This window comes from Hydra vulgaris, chromosome 06 (assembly GCF_038396675.1).
Source record: "Hydra vulgaris chromosome 06, alternate assembly HydraT2T_AEP".
Taxonomy (NCBI): Eukaryota; Metazoa; Cnidaria; class Hydrozoa; order Anthoathecata; family Hydridae; genus Hydra; species Hydra vulgaris.
In genome coordinates this window covers 20,007,291-20,025,839 of record NC_088925.1, presented here as the reverse complement: position 1 = coordinate 20,025,839, position 18,549 = coordinate 20,007,291, and the positions used below count along the sequence as shown (strand labels likewise).

The window sequence follows — 18,549 nt, the reverse complement described above, 5'->3', positions numbered from 1 at the left end:
TCTTAATAATATGATGAAATTTATATATAAAATTCAAAATACATCATTTACGGTGACATACTATTTATTTAACTTGAAAGTTTTTTAAATTTCAAATGTAATATTTCAGGTCATATAGTTGGAGGCAGTTTCAAACTGAAAATATTTCAAATTTTTGTTATGTTTTTAGTTTGAAAATGGCCCCAAATATATGAATTTCATTTTTAGTCTGAATTAATTGAATAAAATTTAAACACAAAACTTCCATTGCATCTGTTCCTGCATTTGTTCCGCTTTTTAATTTGTTTGGTTTAATACTTACTAATAGTTGTGTATTTCTATTTTTCTTCATACAAACAAATGCATGATATGCATGTTGCAATATGCATTTTTTTTTTTTATAAGCTTATCATATTTTTCATATAATTTATGTTTTACATAAATTATATGAAAAATTTTTACATAAATACCACCAGCTTGGATTAAAAAACATATTTTGCAACAAAAAATCTACTTAAAAGATTATATTAGGATTATATTATAATAAGAATAATGCATACGAAACTTTACATAAAGAAATTTCTTTTGCAATGGCTTCCCTATACAGTGTATTTTTTCAAAAAATGTTTAAAATGCTGAGTAAGATTAAATGTTATGCTTATTTTTAAACAAATTGTTTTTAAGAAGAGTTGAATAGCTAGGAGGAGTAGGTTCAATGATAAAAATTCATTGATTGGGTCGTTGTGATTGTGAGGTTAGGTGGAGATACATTTGAGCTAGCACATTGTTTTTTCACCAAACAGTTTTTAATGGATAATATAGCAATGATAAGATGGTATTTTGAAAATACGATGTTTTTATAGATAAAATTAACTAAAATTGTAATTAAAAACTTATTGTTTCAATAATTATTTAATTTCTGCATTTGTTTTAAATATTAACACGTTCCCCATTCTAATACTTTTATATATATATATATATATATATATATATATATATATATATATATATATATATATATATATATATATATTATATATTATATATAAATATATATATATATTTAATAAATTTGCCTCCCCAGGGCTGAGGAGACCACTTCAGTTAAGATAAACATTTTTCTTTTTTTAAATTGTGATTAAATCCTTCTCTCAACTCTTAAACATTGAAACCTGAACCGTGATAAACAAGATCGCTGCCTGGAGAAACAAGCTGATTGCGGTACAACCAGGGGCATGATGGGTGGGAACTCGGAATTTCTTGCCTACAAGGTGAAGCCCTTTATCACTATACCACTACCATATTGATAGTGGTCTATATTAGTCATATACATTAGTAATATAAATTCAAACTATTTTAACCATGGCATCTCTTATAAAACAGTGAAAATATGAATGAATAAAAAAAAATTTAATAAGAAAATATACTTAATTTTTATATAAAATTAAAAAAGAAAATTTACAAGTAATTAATGGATAATATTTTTAACATTCATTTTAAAAATAAGAAATATTATGTTAAAGCCAGACTGATTCATAATAAGACATTGTCTAGTTTGCAGCTCTCAAAAGTTGACACTTGATGAATAGGCATGATAGATAGTTTGTAAAAGTTCATTTTCACTTGAGATTCTGAGATACAAAATCTATGAACTCACATCTCTGGTTCACTTGCCGTCATCATACTTTTAAGTTATTCTTTGGATCATTTTGAAAAACTATATTTCAAAAATAGACAACAACTGGTGTTACAATACATTTTACAATTATTAAAATCACTAGAAAAACTTTCCTCTTGCATTTTTCATTAATTCCCTCTATATGAAAAATCTTTCTTAAAAAAGTGCAAATGAAAATTGCATTTACTTTTAAAAAAGTACAATTTAAGTATCACACTTAGGAGATTTTTAAGATGCTGCAGAGTTATCAATTTTCCTTCAGACAGTGATGTGTTTTTATAATTTAGAAGGCAATAGAAAATGTTTCGTAGGAATGGGACAAAAATGTAATTTATTTAAAATGAAGCTATTTTCAAACCTTTATGGTAACTAACAATACATAAAAGTTAGTTCAAAAGTAGTTCAAAACACATACACAAAAATAAACATATAGAGCAAATTCAAATAAAATTTTTTATCTTCAGGGCAACATTATGCAAAATGAAGTTTTTAAAGTGGTCAAAAATTGCAATAAGTAGCAATTACTCACTGGTTTAGCACAATACAAATAATGACTGCTTTTATAACCCTCTAGATCTATTTTATAACCCTCTTTTAATAAATGAAATAGCAAAAACAAAAGTAAGTTGAGTAACAAAAAAGTTATTTTACAAAAAAACTTTTCATAACAAATATTTACTATTGATGTAAAAATAATCTTTTTTGACTTTCTAACAAAATCCAATAAAAAACGTTTGAGATAATAAAGTTAACCAGTGTTCAAGATATATATATATATATATATATATATATATATATATATATATATATATATATATATATATATATATATATATATATATATATATATATATATATATATATATATATATATACATATATATCGGTGGGAGTAGCACAAAGAAATATAATATACATACCAATAATACCTATTATTATATATTAGATCTGGTCAAATTAAGTTGCAGTTTATTTGTTTATTTTACCTGCATAGACAAAATAAATTCCATCAAGAAAATACAGTAAGAATCACAAATAAACTAAATTAACAAAATACTCAAATTACAAATAAACAAACAATTGATGAAATCATTGCAAAATTATGTAATAAGCAACAACAATAGATATCTTAATTAAGATCTAAAAAATCAGGCATGAATACAACTGAGTCATTAGAGTTAGTAGACACACCCAATCTAGAGTAGTCTATATAAATGTGATTTGATACTCAACAGGTATATTGAAATATACCTGTTTTATACATTTGTCACACATTTCTTTGTGCTGCTATAACTAATCAGTATCTGGAATAGCAACATCTTGTCTTTAAATGTCTTCTCTATCTGTAGACTAAATAAATAAATTACAAAATGACTTTACAATAAAGTTGCAAAATAACTTTCTAAATATATTTCTAAAAGTATTATTTCTAAAAGTATAGTGTAAGTAGTTTAGCTCAAATTCACTAAAAAGAAAAACATTTTCAACATATTAGTTTTCAATTCTGCAATTCTGTTTTCCTTTAAAATAGTTATAAATTTATATGCTAAATACTTATTAGCTTTGTTTTGTATTAAAAATAACAATGGTTAGCTTTATTAAAGTTTATTGACTTTGTTAAAATAAGCTAAAACTCATTTGTAGAGAATCTTGAGCAAATAACTGTTGTCTAAGTTTGTAATAAATCTAAATGAACCTTAACTGTCATATGATGACATGTTAATAAACCTTGAAATGCATATTACTTTTACAAATAACTTTTAAAAAAGATGAGCTTACACAACTTGTAAACTTAAAATAGAGCTTACACAACTTGTAAACTTAAAATAGAGCTTACACAACTTGTAAACTTAAAATAGAGCTTACACAACTTGTAAACTTAAAATAGAGCTTACACAACTTGTAAACTTAAAATAGAGCTTACACAACTTGTAAACTTAAAATAGAGCTTACACAACTTGTATTACATAGTAAAGAATAAAAATCGGAGCGTTATAAAGTATACAACAAACATGAGGTGAGTTGAATGTTTTATTAAGTAGCCTCCTCAACTGTAGTGGTCTTAGGGAGGTGAATTAACATTAAAAAAAAATGTTATGTGATATTATGTTATTTAACTTTTGGATCAACTTTGATATGTTATGTGATATTATCTTGTTTAATGTTTTGACAAACTATGATATATTGTGTGATTTTGTGTTGATAACTTATGGATCACCTCTGATATTATTTTATTTAACTTATCGACAATCTTTGATATGTTATGTTATAGTGTGTTGTTTAACTTTTGGACAACCTTTGATATGTTGTTTGACATTATGTTGTTTAACTTTTGGGCAACCTTTGATATGTTGTGTGATATTGTGTTGCTGTGCTATAATTAAATTCTTGTTTTAAACTTTTTTTATTAAATTTCTCTCATTTAACTCAAGTCTTTGTTTGCTTCAAAAATTAACTTGATGCACTTAAAGAATAATATAAAGTTTTTTTTACCATTGAAACTTGTATGAATTGTGCAACAATGGTTGGAAATAGTTTTTCCAAAACTTTTTAAATATTTATTTTTTTGTTACACAATTTTCTTTTTCTTCTCATTTTGGTTTAATTGGGAATTATTTGATCACAATTGATTAAACAATAATTTATTATTAAATATTAATTTATTAATTTATAAGTGAGTTAAACAATAATCAGTGGTACTTGCCAGTAGCTAAATGCACATATGCTACATAAATACAACTGATACATTTGGTAATTATAAGTATTTGTGCATACATATTATATTTATACATAACATTATTTTATTAATGTTATGTATAAATATAATAGTTGTATAAAATTATTGATGTGTTTTAATTACATAAAAAACTTAAGTTAAAAGCTAATAAAATAACCAGCGCATTTAAATACAAATAAAATAACCGACGCATTTAAATGCAAATATGTAAACACATTTAAACGCAAAAAAATAACCAACCTATATTAATGCAAGTATATAAACACATTTCAACGCAAATAAAATAATCAATAGGTTTAAATGCAAATATATAAACACATTTAAACGCTAATAAAATAACCAACGCATTTTCTTTATCACTGTATAAACAACATAGCACTTCACTTCACAGTAGTTTATGAGTAAATTAAATTGAAATTAATTAAAAGTTTAATTATTTGTTTTTTTATTAATCAAAAATAAAATTAATTATAACACAACTAAAAAAGTTTATTACGAAGCTTTCAAAAAAAAAAGATAATAATAACAACTATAAAAATACTAAAAAAACAGTTATATACTTTATTCATTCATTAATATTTATTCTAAAAAAAAATTTATAGTTATATTATTAGATAGTAATTTTCGATTTTGTTTCAGGAAACATACTGGAATGAAAAACAGTTCCCACGAAGTTTCACCACTGGAATGGGAGAAGGATTTTGGTGGGCTTTTGTTAGCATGACAACAGTAGGGTTCGTGAATCTTGAAATATTTTTTAATTTTTTTTATGATTTATCTACTTCTAATTTAAAAGCTCTAATTTGAAAAAGTAAAAATTTCATTGCAGAAAAAAAACTTTATTAATTTGTGTATTTATGCTTTTTGTACACTATATTAATATATACTATTTATAATTATATAAGTATATTCTTTTTAAACTTTTAATTAATTTTTAAAGTTTATCTTTATTGGTTTTTGCAATTTATTGTGATTTTCAGATACGGTGATATTGCTCCAGTTTCAATACCGGGTCGTCTTTTTGCAGTTTTATGGATTTTGACAGGATTAGTTCTTATTGCAATTTTTACTGGGGTTATAACCACATCACTTACTATTAAAGCTATGTCTAATGATATTATTTTATACAACGCTACAGTAAGAACTGTTTTTGAATAAATTATAAAAAATTGTAAAAAAAAATTATTGTAGTAATTAATTTTTTACAGCACTGTTTATAATTTTTTTTTAATGCAATGGGAGTTTTGTTGAGTCGGTTTTAATATATATATATATATATATATATATATATATATATATATATATATATATATATATATATATATATATATATATATATATATATATATATATATATATATATTAAAAAAATTTTAATTTTGTTCTCATTATATTTATTATATAAAAATTAAAAAATTACCACTAGAACATTGGTCTACAGGCTTTTGCTCAGCAAATCCAATCATTAGTCATATTTTCAGAAATTTTCTTTAAAGCCTTGAATCTTTACGTTTGTAGGTTATAGCTTATCCCATAGTCACGTATTTGTTCATTTGGTTGTTCTCATAGTTGTTCACCTTGTTTTGTAAAAATTGTGAAGGTATATAGTACCTGTGTTGGGCTCCTTTATTAGAGAATACAGGGCAACGCATATGTCTCCTTAATACAATGTACAAATTTGTAAATTTTTAATAAATAATACAAAATACTAATTTTTTTTAGTATTTATTTGTCAAAAGAAGTTTGTTATTACGTTTTTCAATGATTTTACACAATGAAGGTAAATCCTGCATGACTTTAATTGCAAGTTCAACACAAATATTTTGCCTTTTAATTGGAATTAGTGGAATTTGGGCTCTACAGCCCAAAAATCTTTAAAATTTTTTAAAACATTCAATTTTACAAATTTTAGATAGATTTTCATAGTTGTCTTGATTAAAATACATTAGAAAACCACGCACCACTAGTAAACACCACACCACACACCACTAGTAAAGTCATATGATGATTGATTATCAGCTGTTGAGATTGTGAAAGTAAAATGAAAACAAATAGTATATCTGGTTTTTGGGTCATTCCAGCTCAATTCAATTTATGCTCAGCACCATACCATCTCAGATATTGATGATTTTCGGAATATAAGCTCATATTAATGAAAGAAAACTTTACTCCAAATTTTAGTGTCTGACTCCTTACAATTTCAAAGATATCAATACTCAGTCCCAATAGCTTTTTTGATTATTTTTTTCAGTGCCATTTACTTTTTATGCTAATTATATAACACAATTAGCTTTAACTTATGAAATACTTGCTCAATAGTGTTGAAAATTTGTACCTAAGTATTTTTTAGAGAGAGGAACTCAAAACTGATACCTAAAACACTAAAAAATTATAGCTTCTTTATGAAAATTCAATTTCAAAATGGAGAAACACTTTTTATAAGTTTTTTCATGCCCCATACAAAAAAAGTATGTCTTGAGATGCCTAAAAGATATTATTCTGAAATTTTTTCCAATGGTTTTATTACAACACAACTACTTATTACAAAAAAATCTGCAGATTTTTTGAATCAATCTTTTTTGAATCAATCTTTTTTGAAACAATCTTTTTTGAATCTATTTATTTGCATTGAAAGTTTTATAAAAAAGTTGTGAAAAATTGATATTTAATAATATAAAAAAAATTATATTCATTAATTTTTGCATCGTTTTAAAAAGATTTTAGAATCTCAGGTACAGTTCTAATATATAAACTTGTTTGCATTTCACATTAAAGATCTTCACTTTGTACACTTTGTACTTACTTTATACTTTATGTTTAATGAAGGATTTTCTATTTACGGCATTATTTTAGGGAGAGGAACTTGAAAATGATGGCTAAAACACTAAAAAATTAAAGCTTCTATATGAAAATTTAGTTTCAAAATAATGTAAAGTTTTTTGTAAGTTTTTTGATGCTCCATACAAAATATGTTGAGATGCCTGAAAGACCTGATTACAATTTTTTTTTCTAATGTTTTATATATAACAAATGCCATAAAACAAAAAACTGCAAGGGTAATCTTTTTTAAATCAGATTTATTTGCATTTAAAGTTTTATATTTCTAAACCCTAAAAATATTGAAATTCCAAAATAAACCATGGAAATAATTACATCGTAATAAAAAAAAATTAAAATAAGGCAATAAGAATTAACAATCTTTAACAGTTTCATAAAAAATTAGTTCTCTGGTTTAAAGTTTACCCAGCTTTCTTTAATGCTTTGATGATCAATTTCACTGATTTTGTATTGTCTTCCTGTGACAGTTGTTGGAATATTAATCATTAAGAATAAGTTTGTTGATGGAACCCAGCACACACCATCTCTAGAAGGCTGGCAATATGACCTTGAAGGGTAAAATAGATAATGAATCTAACTTGAAAGTCTCTAATTTCAACATCAATAACCTCCACTAGTCCAATCTATGGGTTGTTATTATAAATCAAACTAGTTTTGTAGTTGTGTGAATGCATTGAAAGATTTTCTTTTATTTGTTGCAGTTGTATCAGAAATAATAATCTTAATTGCAGGCCGTATCTTTATTTACCAAGCACAGTCTTTATTGCATTACATACTGTTTTTTTTTTCTATTGTTTTATATCTTTTCTAATGTTCTGTGAAAGAACAGCTTAACTTCTCTAATTTTAAATTTTAGAAACTGATATTCTGTATTTTTTATGCACTTCCTATAAGCTGCGGTTTTTTTTTAGAAATTTCCTAAAACATTTTTTTAATTTTTCTCTAACTTTTTAATTTATTGTAGTTTTGTAAAACTTTGGTGTTAAAATTTAATTCCTTCCTACAAGGCTGCTAGCTATTAAGTTGGGAGTTACTAGAAAACAAAGAATAGATTTAAGAGCAAGGAAACAGTTGACAGAAAACTTGTATAAGTCAGAAAAACAAGATGGGAGAAAGCTATAAAGGGTTTAAATGCGGAGGGAAAAACTAGGCAAACAGAAGTTTTTAGAGCATGCACAGACAGATACAGTAAAAAAATGTGACTTTGCTAAATGACAAGTTAAGTGAGAATGAGTTTTGATTGATGGAACTGGAGATAATAGCTCCTTTGAGCAGTGGCCATGTTAGTATTTGTGGAAAAGAGATGATGCTAAGTTTGCAATCAATTGTGTATATGGTTTTCATGAGAGGTCAGTAGTGAATGATAACCCAAGAAGATGCAAAGAAGAAGACACAGAAAAGGTTGTCATTCATTAATATAGGAAAACTGACAGTATTGTGATATTTTTTTGCAGTAAATAACTGTGTTTTGTTGGAGTTCAAATTCACAAGCCATTACAAGCCCCAAGCTATTACAGAAGTGAGATCAAATTTAATATCGGGTTACTATTCTGAGCAATCAAAAAGAGAAGACTTTTTGTCTAAACAGGTGTTTTTGTCTAAAGCTGGTTCATCAGCAAATAGAGCCACTATAATTGTAGGATTGTCAGGAAGATCATTAATGTAAATAAGAAAAGTACAGAACCAAAGATAGAACCTTGAGGTTCCAGAAATTATTGAAGAGATGATGAAGGTAATGAAGAAGTTATTGAAGAAGATAATGAAAAAGAATATATAATAATGACTTTAATAAAAAGATTAAAATTAAATGATTTGATAACCCTAAACATTTAAAGCTAGCTTATGGAGAAGACCAGCCTGCTAAACTTTATCGAAAGCTTTAGATATTTCAAGAGAAATAGCTTGCCTTGCTGCCCCCATCAAATGCACAATAGAACCTTTCAGTCGAACAAGAAGATCAAAAACCATATTGATTGTCAGAGAGTAAGTTATTATTAGACTCAAGATGGGATATTAGAAGTTTGTTGATCAATTCAATTCAAGGAGTTTAGTTTAGCAATAAGGTTGGCTATTGCCAACCTTATTGCTAAACTAGATTTTTTTCTTTTAATTACTGTTGCAATCTATAAAACTTTAAAACCAAAGAATTACAAAATACTTATCTTTCTTTTTTTGTCATAATATTTTCTTCATCTTTACTGCCTAATTCACTGTTGCAATCTTGACCAAATTTTTGTTTAATGAACATTTGTTTTTGACTACTTCAAACTTTAAATTTAATTCTTTAAATTTTATTCTCTTTCTTATACATATCAGAAGGAAGTTTCTGTTCATTTTGAAGTCTTTAAGATTTGAAGTTATATCTAAAAGTTTGATAATTAATTAGTTGCAAATAAAAATAAAATTTCAAAGCAAAAAAAAATTATCAGATCATCAAAATAAGTTAATGAAGTTGATAATAAAAATATCAATAATCACCACTTTAAAGTTGATAAAAACCGCTGGTTTTACAAATCACTAAATACAATTACAATTAATTAATCAAAGTAATTACAATTATCATCATCATCTTAATCCAATCACCAGGGTTATTAAAACAAACCTAATTGGTCAAAAAAAATTTTTTTATCATTTTAAAAAGTATTTTAATGAAATTATTACCATTACTACTTCAAATTAAATATATCCTGATTAAAAACTTAGTTTTAAATTCAAACTTAAAATAAACAACAGTGTAAAGTATACAAATAAGAATGTAGTTACAATTCGAAAGCTTGGGATTAGTTACAGATGTTACATTTGTATCACAGTACATACATTTTTATAATAAATTGCGGTGAAAATGTATACATTTAAATGATTTACATTAACCATTAAATGTTGTTATGAAAATGCTAGATTACCTAACAATAGAAAGATATGAATATGTTCAGCTTAGATGATGATTTATTTTCTAATGGTGTTTTTTTGTTTAAAAATATTATTTCTCCAATGAAAACATGAGAAAAAAATCAAAACAAAAATTATATGTGTGTGTGTGTGTGCCTGTGCGTATGTATAAAATTAAAAATTTTTATATATGTGGATACAATTAAAATTAATTTATATGTTTATATTTAGTTAGGTGCATTAAATAACTCTAATGAGTTTATTAAAGGTGTTATGCGTAATGGTATAATGAAAAGTAAGTTTTATTTAAAAAAATAGTAAATGTGACCATGTTTTGCTTTTATAAATATATTGTAGTATTTTTAACAATGACACTGTTGTTTTTAAAAATGTTTTATGTGTAGATTACTCCAATTTTAATGGATTGGTAGCAGCAATGAAAAGTAATGAAGTGAAAGGAGTTTTGTTAGATTTGAATGTTGCAGCCTTTCATTTGCGAAGTGATAGCGCATTTCGTGTTTCAAAGATTTTTTCCTCAACTTCTTCATATTGCGTAGTTTTGGGGAATGATTTGTCTCAAAAAAAATTTTATGATACTTTTGTTCAATACTTGAGTAATAACAGTGCAAAGGTTTTAAAAGTAATCCAAGAAAACTCTTTTACTTTGTCTGTAAGTTTATTGTTGTATATTATTGTTTTTTGCCTCATTTTAGTATAATTTTGTGAATCAGCTATTAGATTGCGAATCATCCAATTTTTGAAAATTATTTTATAAATTCAGGCTTCTCAATCTAGTGCTGCACAAGATTCTGCAAGTAGTATTTTTTTTTCAAGCAACAGATTATTTGTTAGCTCTGTAATTACTACTACACTTTTACTAGTATTTTTCTTCATTTTTGGTGTTATATTTGAGTATTGGTATCTCCAACCTAGAAAACGTATGATTCAGGCTGCTAAAAGTAAGTACTGCAAAATAATATAATTTATAAATTTTTTTGTAATTTATTTTTTTCTTTTGTTCAGAGCTGTGGATAGGCTATCCTACACACCCCAATTTGGGGTGGGGGTGGGGAAGTTGGTGTCTAGCAAATGTAGGGGTCCTTATGGAAATTTAAGAAGCATTTTTTTTCTATTTAGTAATGCCTAATGGAAAATTTTTTAAGAAATTAGGGCCCTAATAACAGGTTGGGGGGGGGGGGGGAAAGGCCTCTGACCTACTAGCCACAGCACTGTTTTTGTTAGTATATCAGTATCAATGCTTAAGTATATTATTATATGATGTTTGGTGATAATAAAACATCTGCTTGAACACCCTTTTTTAAAAATATGTTCCTAACATTTTTTGTGAAACTTTTATTCAACCAGGGGGTAACAAGACAATCATATAATGAAATGTTAAGTACTACACCTTTTCAGGATGCAATTGAAAACTTGAAAGTTGTAAATGAGAAACCTAAGATGCAATTAGAACATTATAGTTGCAATTAAGAAAAGTTTATGCTATAGATTCTCAGAACAAAGTTCTGTATTTTTGTATTTTGTATCTAGTTTTGTATTTTTTTTTTTTTTTTTGCCTTAATTCAACTTGTAATTAAAGGTTAGTTCCTAATTTAGCCAAGATGGCCCTAGGTTGGTTTTCAAGCCCTATAGGTTGGTTTTTAATAAGTAATAATATACTATCAATAAAATAAAAAATTGATGACAAATTGTGGAAAAATCCTATCAGGTATTAGTTAAAACTTTCTTTTTTCTTTTTTTGTTTGTGAAAAATTCATTTGAGAAATCAGATGAATAATAAATAAAACACAAATAATTTATTTACAAAGAAATATAAAGATTTAAATTGTATTTAAACAATTTCATTAAAGTTCATTATAATATTCAGTTGAACACCGACTTGGGCATCTTCTATATTTAAAATTGTTGCATAATGCTTTGTAGAATATTGAGCAGCACGTGCACAATCACCTCCTATTATTGTATTTCTTTCACAGTACTTATTCTTTCCAAAAACTCCCTTCGTTGTTCCTCAATCCCAGTACCAAATACAGATGGAAAGGAAATTGCATTTTTAACACTACTTTTAATTTTAGACCAGATTGTTTCCACCGGGTTTAACATTAAACTGTAGGGTCCTAAATATTACAACTGAGCTGGAGAATTTTTAAACACACTTTCCAAACAAGCATGACATGGAACATTGTCTGTTACAATGACTAAATCCTCTAAAAGATTCCTAGATGTAACCCACTGATGAAACATAACCAACATCTACTTGTTACAAGATTCTGCATTAAATGATACTCTGCAAGTTTCCATCATGACAACATTTGATGTTGATATAACTGCAATCAAATGTATGTTTGCACCTTCTGAAGCAGGTATTTTCATTATTGCTCTTCTTTCCTGTTTGGCACATCCTTGTATTTTTCTAAAAGAAAGTTAGAGTTTGTTTCATCCAACTAAACTAACTGATGACCATTTGTGATTTATTTGTTGATATTCCTAACATATTCAGCTCTTTTTTGTGTGTTTTCATTACTTTTTTTGTATAAATTACTTTGTGCACTTTTTTTAATGAAAACAATCTGCCTTCAAGGTAATTGGCGGTTGTTGTTGTGCTGACACTAATATTAAATTGTCTTAATATTTTTGTTTTTATAAATTGTCATAACATTTTTGTTTTGATCCTCAGTCAATTTTTTTGGTTTAAAACCACCATCATTTCACTCAACACATTCAGCAACTCTTCTTCTGTCATTTGGTGCAGATAAAACCTAATGTTTTCTTTTCAACTTGTTTGGTTGTATGTATTTCATGCTGACAAATTGGAAAAGTTAGTTCTGGTTGTTCCAGAAGTAGATGTATGCTAATTTGGTGAAATAAATGCTGACACAGATTTAATTTAATAGCAGACTTTCAGGTTAGAGTGTATTGACAAATAACACAATGATCTTTCAATTCCATCGTTATTGCTGGTGTATACAAATGCTTTGATATTGTTAACTTATTCAAATTCATGTTCCAGAAAACCTTTTATAATAAACCTATAAGCTTACATTGTAAATTTGCAATTACAAATTATGTATTCTCATTTGCATATGATTTCTTAATTACAATTCATGTATTCTTAATTACATATTACAATTTCTTTTTTACTTGTTGTGTTTCTCAATTACATTTTATGATTTCTTGATTACATGTTGTGTTTCTTGATTACATATCTAAATTACATGATATCTAAATTACATGTTGCATTTCTCCATTACATATTGCGATTTCTTAATTACAACTTTCATATTCTCAATTACATCTTGAAAAGGTGTAGTTCGGGTTACAATGTACAAATGTTTATAATTTATGTTACACCGCCCGCATAGCATGAGATCTTTATAAAAAAATCTAGAATATGAAAATAATAAAATAACTGAGAACCTTATTTTTATTAAGACTTTGCTTGAATATTTTTATAAGTAATATGTAAATATATAATATTTATAAGTATATGCTTGACTTTAATAATTATATTTTTGATTAGAACTCTTCTAAATTTTATCATATCAAAAGGTTTTGGTTTAAGTGATTATATTTTTCAAAATTTAGTGACTTTTTTACATGTAGTCAAGTTAATAGCAATAATAACAATAATAAATGTAAATAATTGTGAAAATTGTTTGTTTAGACCCAGTTTAATTATAAACAGTTTAGTAATAAAAGATCTGCTTCATTTGCTGATCAAGTTTGTTTGTTAAATACAGAAAATATATTTTTAGTTTGAAACTATATTTCTTATATTCATTTTTATTTTTTGATACATTTTTTTTTTAAGTAAAAAAATTAGTACTAGTTTGCCAAACTGTTTTTTCCAATAGTTTTTGCAGGCACATTGATCATTTGCTTAATCATTTTTTCTAGCAAAAAAAAATTCTACAAGTTAGATTTTTTTTTGGGTTTACATTTGTTCTAGATTAGTTTTAGTTTTTTAACTTATATACAATAAACTTTGTATAAAGTTTTTTTAAATTTAATTTACTGTAATACTGTATTTTTTTTTTCTATTGCAGATCTTGAAATAGTTCAATCATCAGAAGTTAAGGAGAACGCTAAACGTGCAAGATTTTTAAAAGAATATTTATTGTGGGAGGTGAATGAGTTTTATGACAGATGGTCAAAGAAGTTGACATATTTATCAAGAAAGCATAAACTGCAACAACAGGCATTTCTAAGCAGAGGTAATTGACGTTATATTTTTAAGCAGAGGTAATTGACATTGAATTTTTAAGCTGAGGTAATTGATGTTAAATTTTGTTTTTAAATTGTTCAAAATTATTTTTATTGTTTTTTTTAATTTTTACTTTTTATTTCAATAACTGGTTGTTAAATCAATAAGAATAATTTGGTTGAAAATCAAGGGTAAAATAAATTGGAAATCAATAGTAAATTGAATTGAAAATCAAGGCCAAAATAAATAGAAAATTGAGTGAAAAAAATTTGCATTGCAGTATTATTGAATTTTAACAGAAAAACTTTTTTATTTTTTACTTGAGCATTTTGTTTTGAAATTTAAACTATTGTTCAGATCTTTTTTCTAACATTTTTTATTTGCAACAGTAACATTTATATATATATATATATATATATATATATATATATATATATATATATATATATATATATGAGTACATCAAACACCCCTTATTTTTGAAAATCAAAAGGCATGGTTTTCCATGTGCTGTGGGCGTACTCTGTGATCAATAAAAAACAAGATTTAATGATGAGACAGATGAGACCTCTGTGTCATCATATAAAACAATAGTTCAACAATAATTCAAGAAACTATTAGGACAACTTTAGGTGTTGTTTTGTAAGTTTTTTATGCTAAAATTTCGACCTGGTTTCTCAAAAAAATCCGGTTTTTACACAATATTAGACTTAATAGCTAGCTATCGACAGTAGAAGAAATATTTAACTAGGGATACTTTTCTTATTATTTTATGTCCATATGTGGGTTTAGAGAGGTTTTTTATTAAATTTTTATTATTCATTTATAAACAAAACTTACAATTTTTTTTTAATTTTTATTTTAAAATCATGTTTTAAAAATATAAATTTTTATCAATTATAATATTGATAAAAATATAAATTTTTATCAATAACATAAAATTAGGAATTGACATAAATTTATGAAACTAACTTTTTACAATTTAACAATCACATAAACAATAATTACATATGTCAAAGAATTTTTGACAACTTGTCTTTTTGTCTTTAGACTGAAAACTTGTGTCTGTGAGGTGAAATTGAAAGCATCAAACATTGCTTTAATTCCTCATCCTGGCACTTGTGTGTAAAGTCTTGGATAAGCTTTACTCCTCTTTCAGCCCAATCATTTACTACAGTTAACTTTCCTACGAATTTTTTTAGGACTCGGTATCATAAAAAATTATTCCAATCTCTAAAATAAAATATATACAGACATTTTTAAATATTTTAAATGTTAAAAAAAATATAATAAACTGAATTAATTAAGAGAAATATTTACGTTGAGCTAACTTGCATCCATTCTGTTTCTATTGCAGATAGATTTAGCTGTTGAATTAGAATTCAATTTTGAGGGCCATCCAGTTGCCATAACTGTGGAACTTTTGTTATGTTGATGTTTAGAAAAGGTGGTTTTCCCAATGTTAATCTTGAAGGGCATAAAAATAGTTTTTGACAATTTTTGCTCTTGTGTTATTGTCTATTGTCGTTTCATCACATATAGAAAGTACAACATTTTGTTCTGTAAGAAACCATAAATGGTTTTTAAAACTTTCAGTTGCTGCAGTTAAAATTGTTTTGTTAAATGACCCATACTTGGTCATGTCCCTGATTGCACATAAACCTAAGCAAGGAGAAGAGGCTGCCAGTGGTGCTTTCAGAAACCATCTTGCATGAAATAGCCCAGTAAACTTAGCAACTTGATGAACAGTTGCTATTTCTTTTGCACTAGTTATATCAAATGGAAGCAGTTCTATTTTCATGTAGTAGATAGCTTTTGATAAAAATCTTGCATGATGAAAAGCAAACTGCAAGTGCTGCATGCTAGATAATAAAAAAGCCATTTGAACAGAACTAGAGCATAAGTATTATATAAATAAACAATAAATAGTTTTAACTTAATATGGAGCTCATATCCAAGCAAATATGTATTTAAAAAAAGCAAGCAAACCACAGTAATTGTCTACACATCCATTTTTCCAGCAACATACATCCAGTTTTAATTTGATTCATTTATTTGGAGAGAAAAAAATAAAAAAGTATAATGAAAATTATCAAAATACAAAAGTATTCTCAATCATACTATTAAGTGCACAAATTTTTCTCAACTGCATTTGAAGATGTAGTGTCAAAACATACATTATGTATTAAATCCCAGAGACTCCAAGATTTTAAACCATTATCACTAATCACATCATTTGAATGGAACTTTGCTGAGTTGAGAGAAATATCAAAATTCTTCGTACTGTGGCTCTTCACTGCTAATCAGATTTACAAGTAAGTTGCTTAAATATTCATAAGCTAATATTTTACTATTTGAGGTAGTCACCTTCTTCTTGGTAGATTTAATTTCCCTTTGCTTTCTTCAAGCAGTAAATAAGTACTTTTTGTCTATTCCACCCATCACAGCTTTACGTTCTCCTAGTTGATCATTCAAAAAATTTATATCGATATTTCTTCCCTCTTTAGTAATTTGTTCGTTTGATAAAATATTTTGCTGCGCATCTTTCACACTTATATCAAGTAAACACTTTTCACGTTTGTAGCTATCTATAGTACTTAAGTTTTGAGGTGTATTACGTGATCTTTTTTTTGATAGCTTCTTTCTACGATCTTCCAAGCACAAGATATTACTTCTATATAAAGAAAAACAACGTTGTAGTGTTATGGTAAGATTCTTGGAATAACGTAATAAGGTTCTTATTCTCTCTCAATACATATGCAAATATATAATATAAAACTTTATGTTTCGATCCTGTATCTTTTCCCATTTTATTTTAAATATTAAATTGTATTTGTTTCTACTCTTAATGTATATATATATTTTTTCCTGCTAAAATAAAACATGAAATAAAAAAAACTAAAACTACTTTTGATTTTTCTCTGCGAAAAAATCAAAAGCTTAAAAGCGTCTTAAATATTTGCGATCGTAATAAAATAAACAGACCGGAAAATTAAAGATATAGTAAAAACCGGTCAAATATTTAAGAAACCGGGTTAAAACTCAGGGTCCAAAACGCTGAAGTGCAGTCTAAGTCTTATTCATTTAATATAAGGTTAGGCTTAAAATGATCACATATACTTATAAAATTGGATAAAAAGCAGTGCCTCAAAGATATTCATTTTTAAAATTATTTAACCGGTCATAATACACCCACAGCACACGGAAAACAGAGCCTTTTGATTTTGCAAAATCAAAAGGGAGTTTGACCTACCCTAATAAGTTGTTAATTAGTTTTTTGAACTATGAAACTCAATTTAGATTTCTTTGTTTCAGGCACAACAAGTCAGAAAGTTCACGATACCAAACCTATTTTACACTCGTCAACGTCGTCAACCACTCTTCAATTGCATAATGAAGACGAAGTTGATGGTACATTGAGTAATCGAAGCACGATAGAACTTTTTAAACGAACAGAAACAAAAAATTTATAAATTTTTTATTTTCAATAGACCCAACACTGAGATGTGAATAGTTAGAAGTAGAACACAACCCAAATTTTAAAATTTAAAAATGTTCGCGCAAATTTTAATGCAGAAAATTTTTTTTCTATTGTTACACTACACGAGATACTTTAGCTTACAGATATCTCATCCGTTTATAATTAATATTTTAAGTCTTTTTTACAACTACTTAAAAATGCAACAGTTTTTTCTATTCACGTCGCTTTTTATAAGTTTTTTAAATTACGACTTGCACATGTTTGATTTTATTATAACCTAATAGTGCACCTAATCAGTGAGAGAGGAGATTTTAGCCGTAAACTTTCTCCTAAAAAAATACAACTTGTAAAATAGATATTATATATCATTTTAAAAGCTTTGTTAAAATCGTAAATGAACCACAAATGCAGTTTTTAAAATACAATTTTTGTGAAAAAGTAGTTTTAACCGAACAGGTTCTACTTGCTTTATTCATTTTTTGAATCTGTACAATTTTTGTGTGTGTTTTCTATAAAGCTGTGCCATCTTTTATATAAAGTTAATCATCGTGAACCTGCTTCAGTTCACTATACTGTCCCAGCTTCAATGTAAATCTAAACTAGGTGTAATATGGTAGTGTGTTAATCCATGCGGTAATGGTGTAGTGGTACAGCGCTGTTAGTAACCATAATTTAAAATAAATAAAAAGAAATTGCTTCCGTGATGGTATTGTGTTGCAAATGGA

At 26.3% G+C, this 18,549-nt stretch overlaps 1 protein-coding gene across 2 annotated transcripts in view; it reads left to right on the top strand.

The window, feature by feature from the left end:
• The window catches only part of LOC100210300 (uncharacterized), a 73,731-nt gene extending 55,449 nt beyond the window's left edge, over positions 1 to 18,282 (top strand). For both annotated transcript variants that reach the window (XM_065799489.1, XM_065799490.1), the window contains 7 exons: positions 5,034 to 5,128; positions 5,375 to 5,531; positions 10,353 to 10,416; positions 10,526 to 10,791; positions 10,903 to 11,080; positions 14,186 to 14,353; positions 17,659 to 18,282. In XM_065799489.1, the coding sequence (XP_065655561.1) occupies positions 5,034 to 5,128; positions 5,375 to 5,531; positions 10,353 to 10,416; positions 10,526 to 10,791; positions 10,903 to 11,080; positions 14,186 to 14,353; positions 17,659 to 17,816 (1,086 nt within the window). In that variant the 3' untranslated portion in view covers positions 17,817 to 18,282. The remainder of the gene's footprint in view (positions 1 to 5,033; positions 5,129 to 5,374; positions 5,532 to 10,352; positions 10,417 to 10,525; positions 10,792 to 10,902; positions 11,081 to 14,185; positions 14,354 to 17,658) is intronic.
• Positions 18,283 to 18,549: the final 267 nt, after the last annotated feature.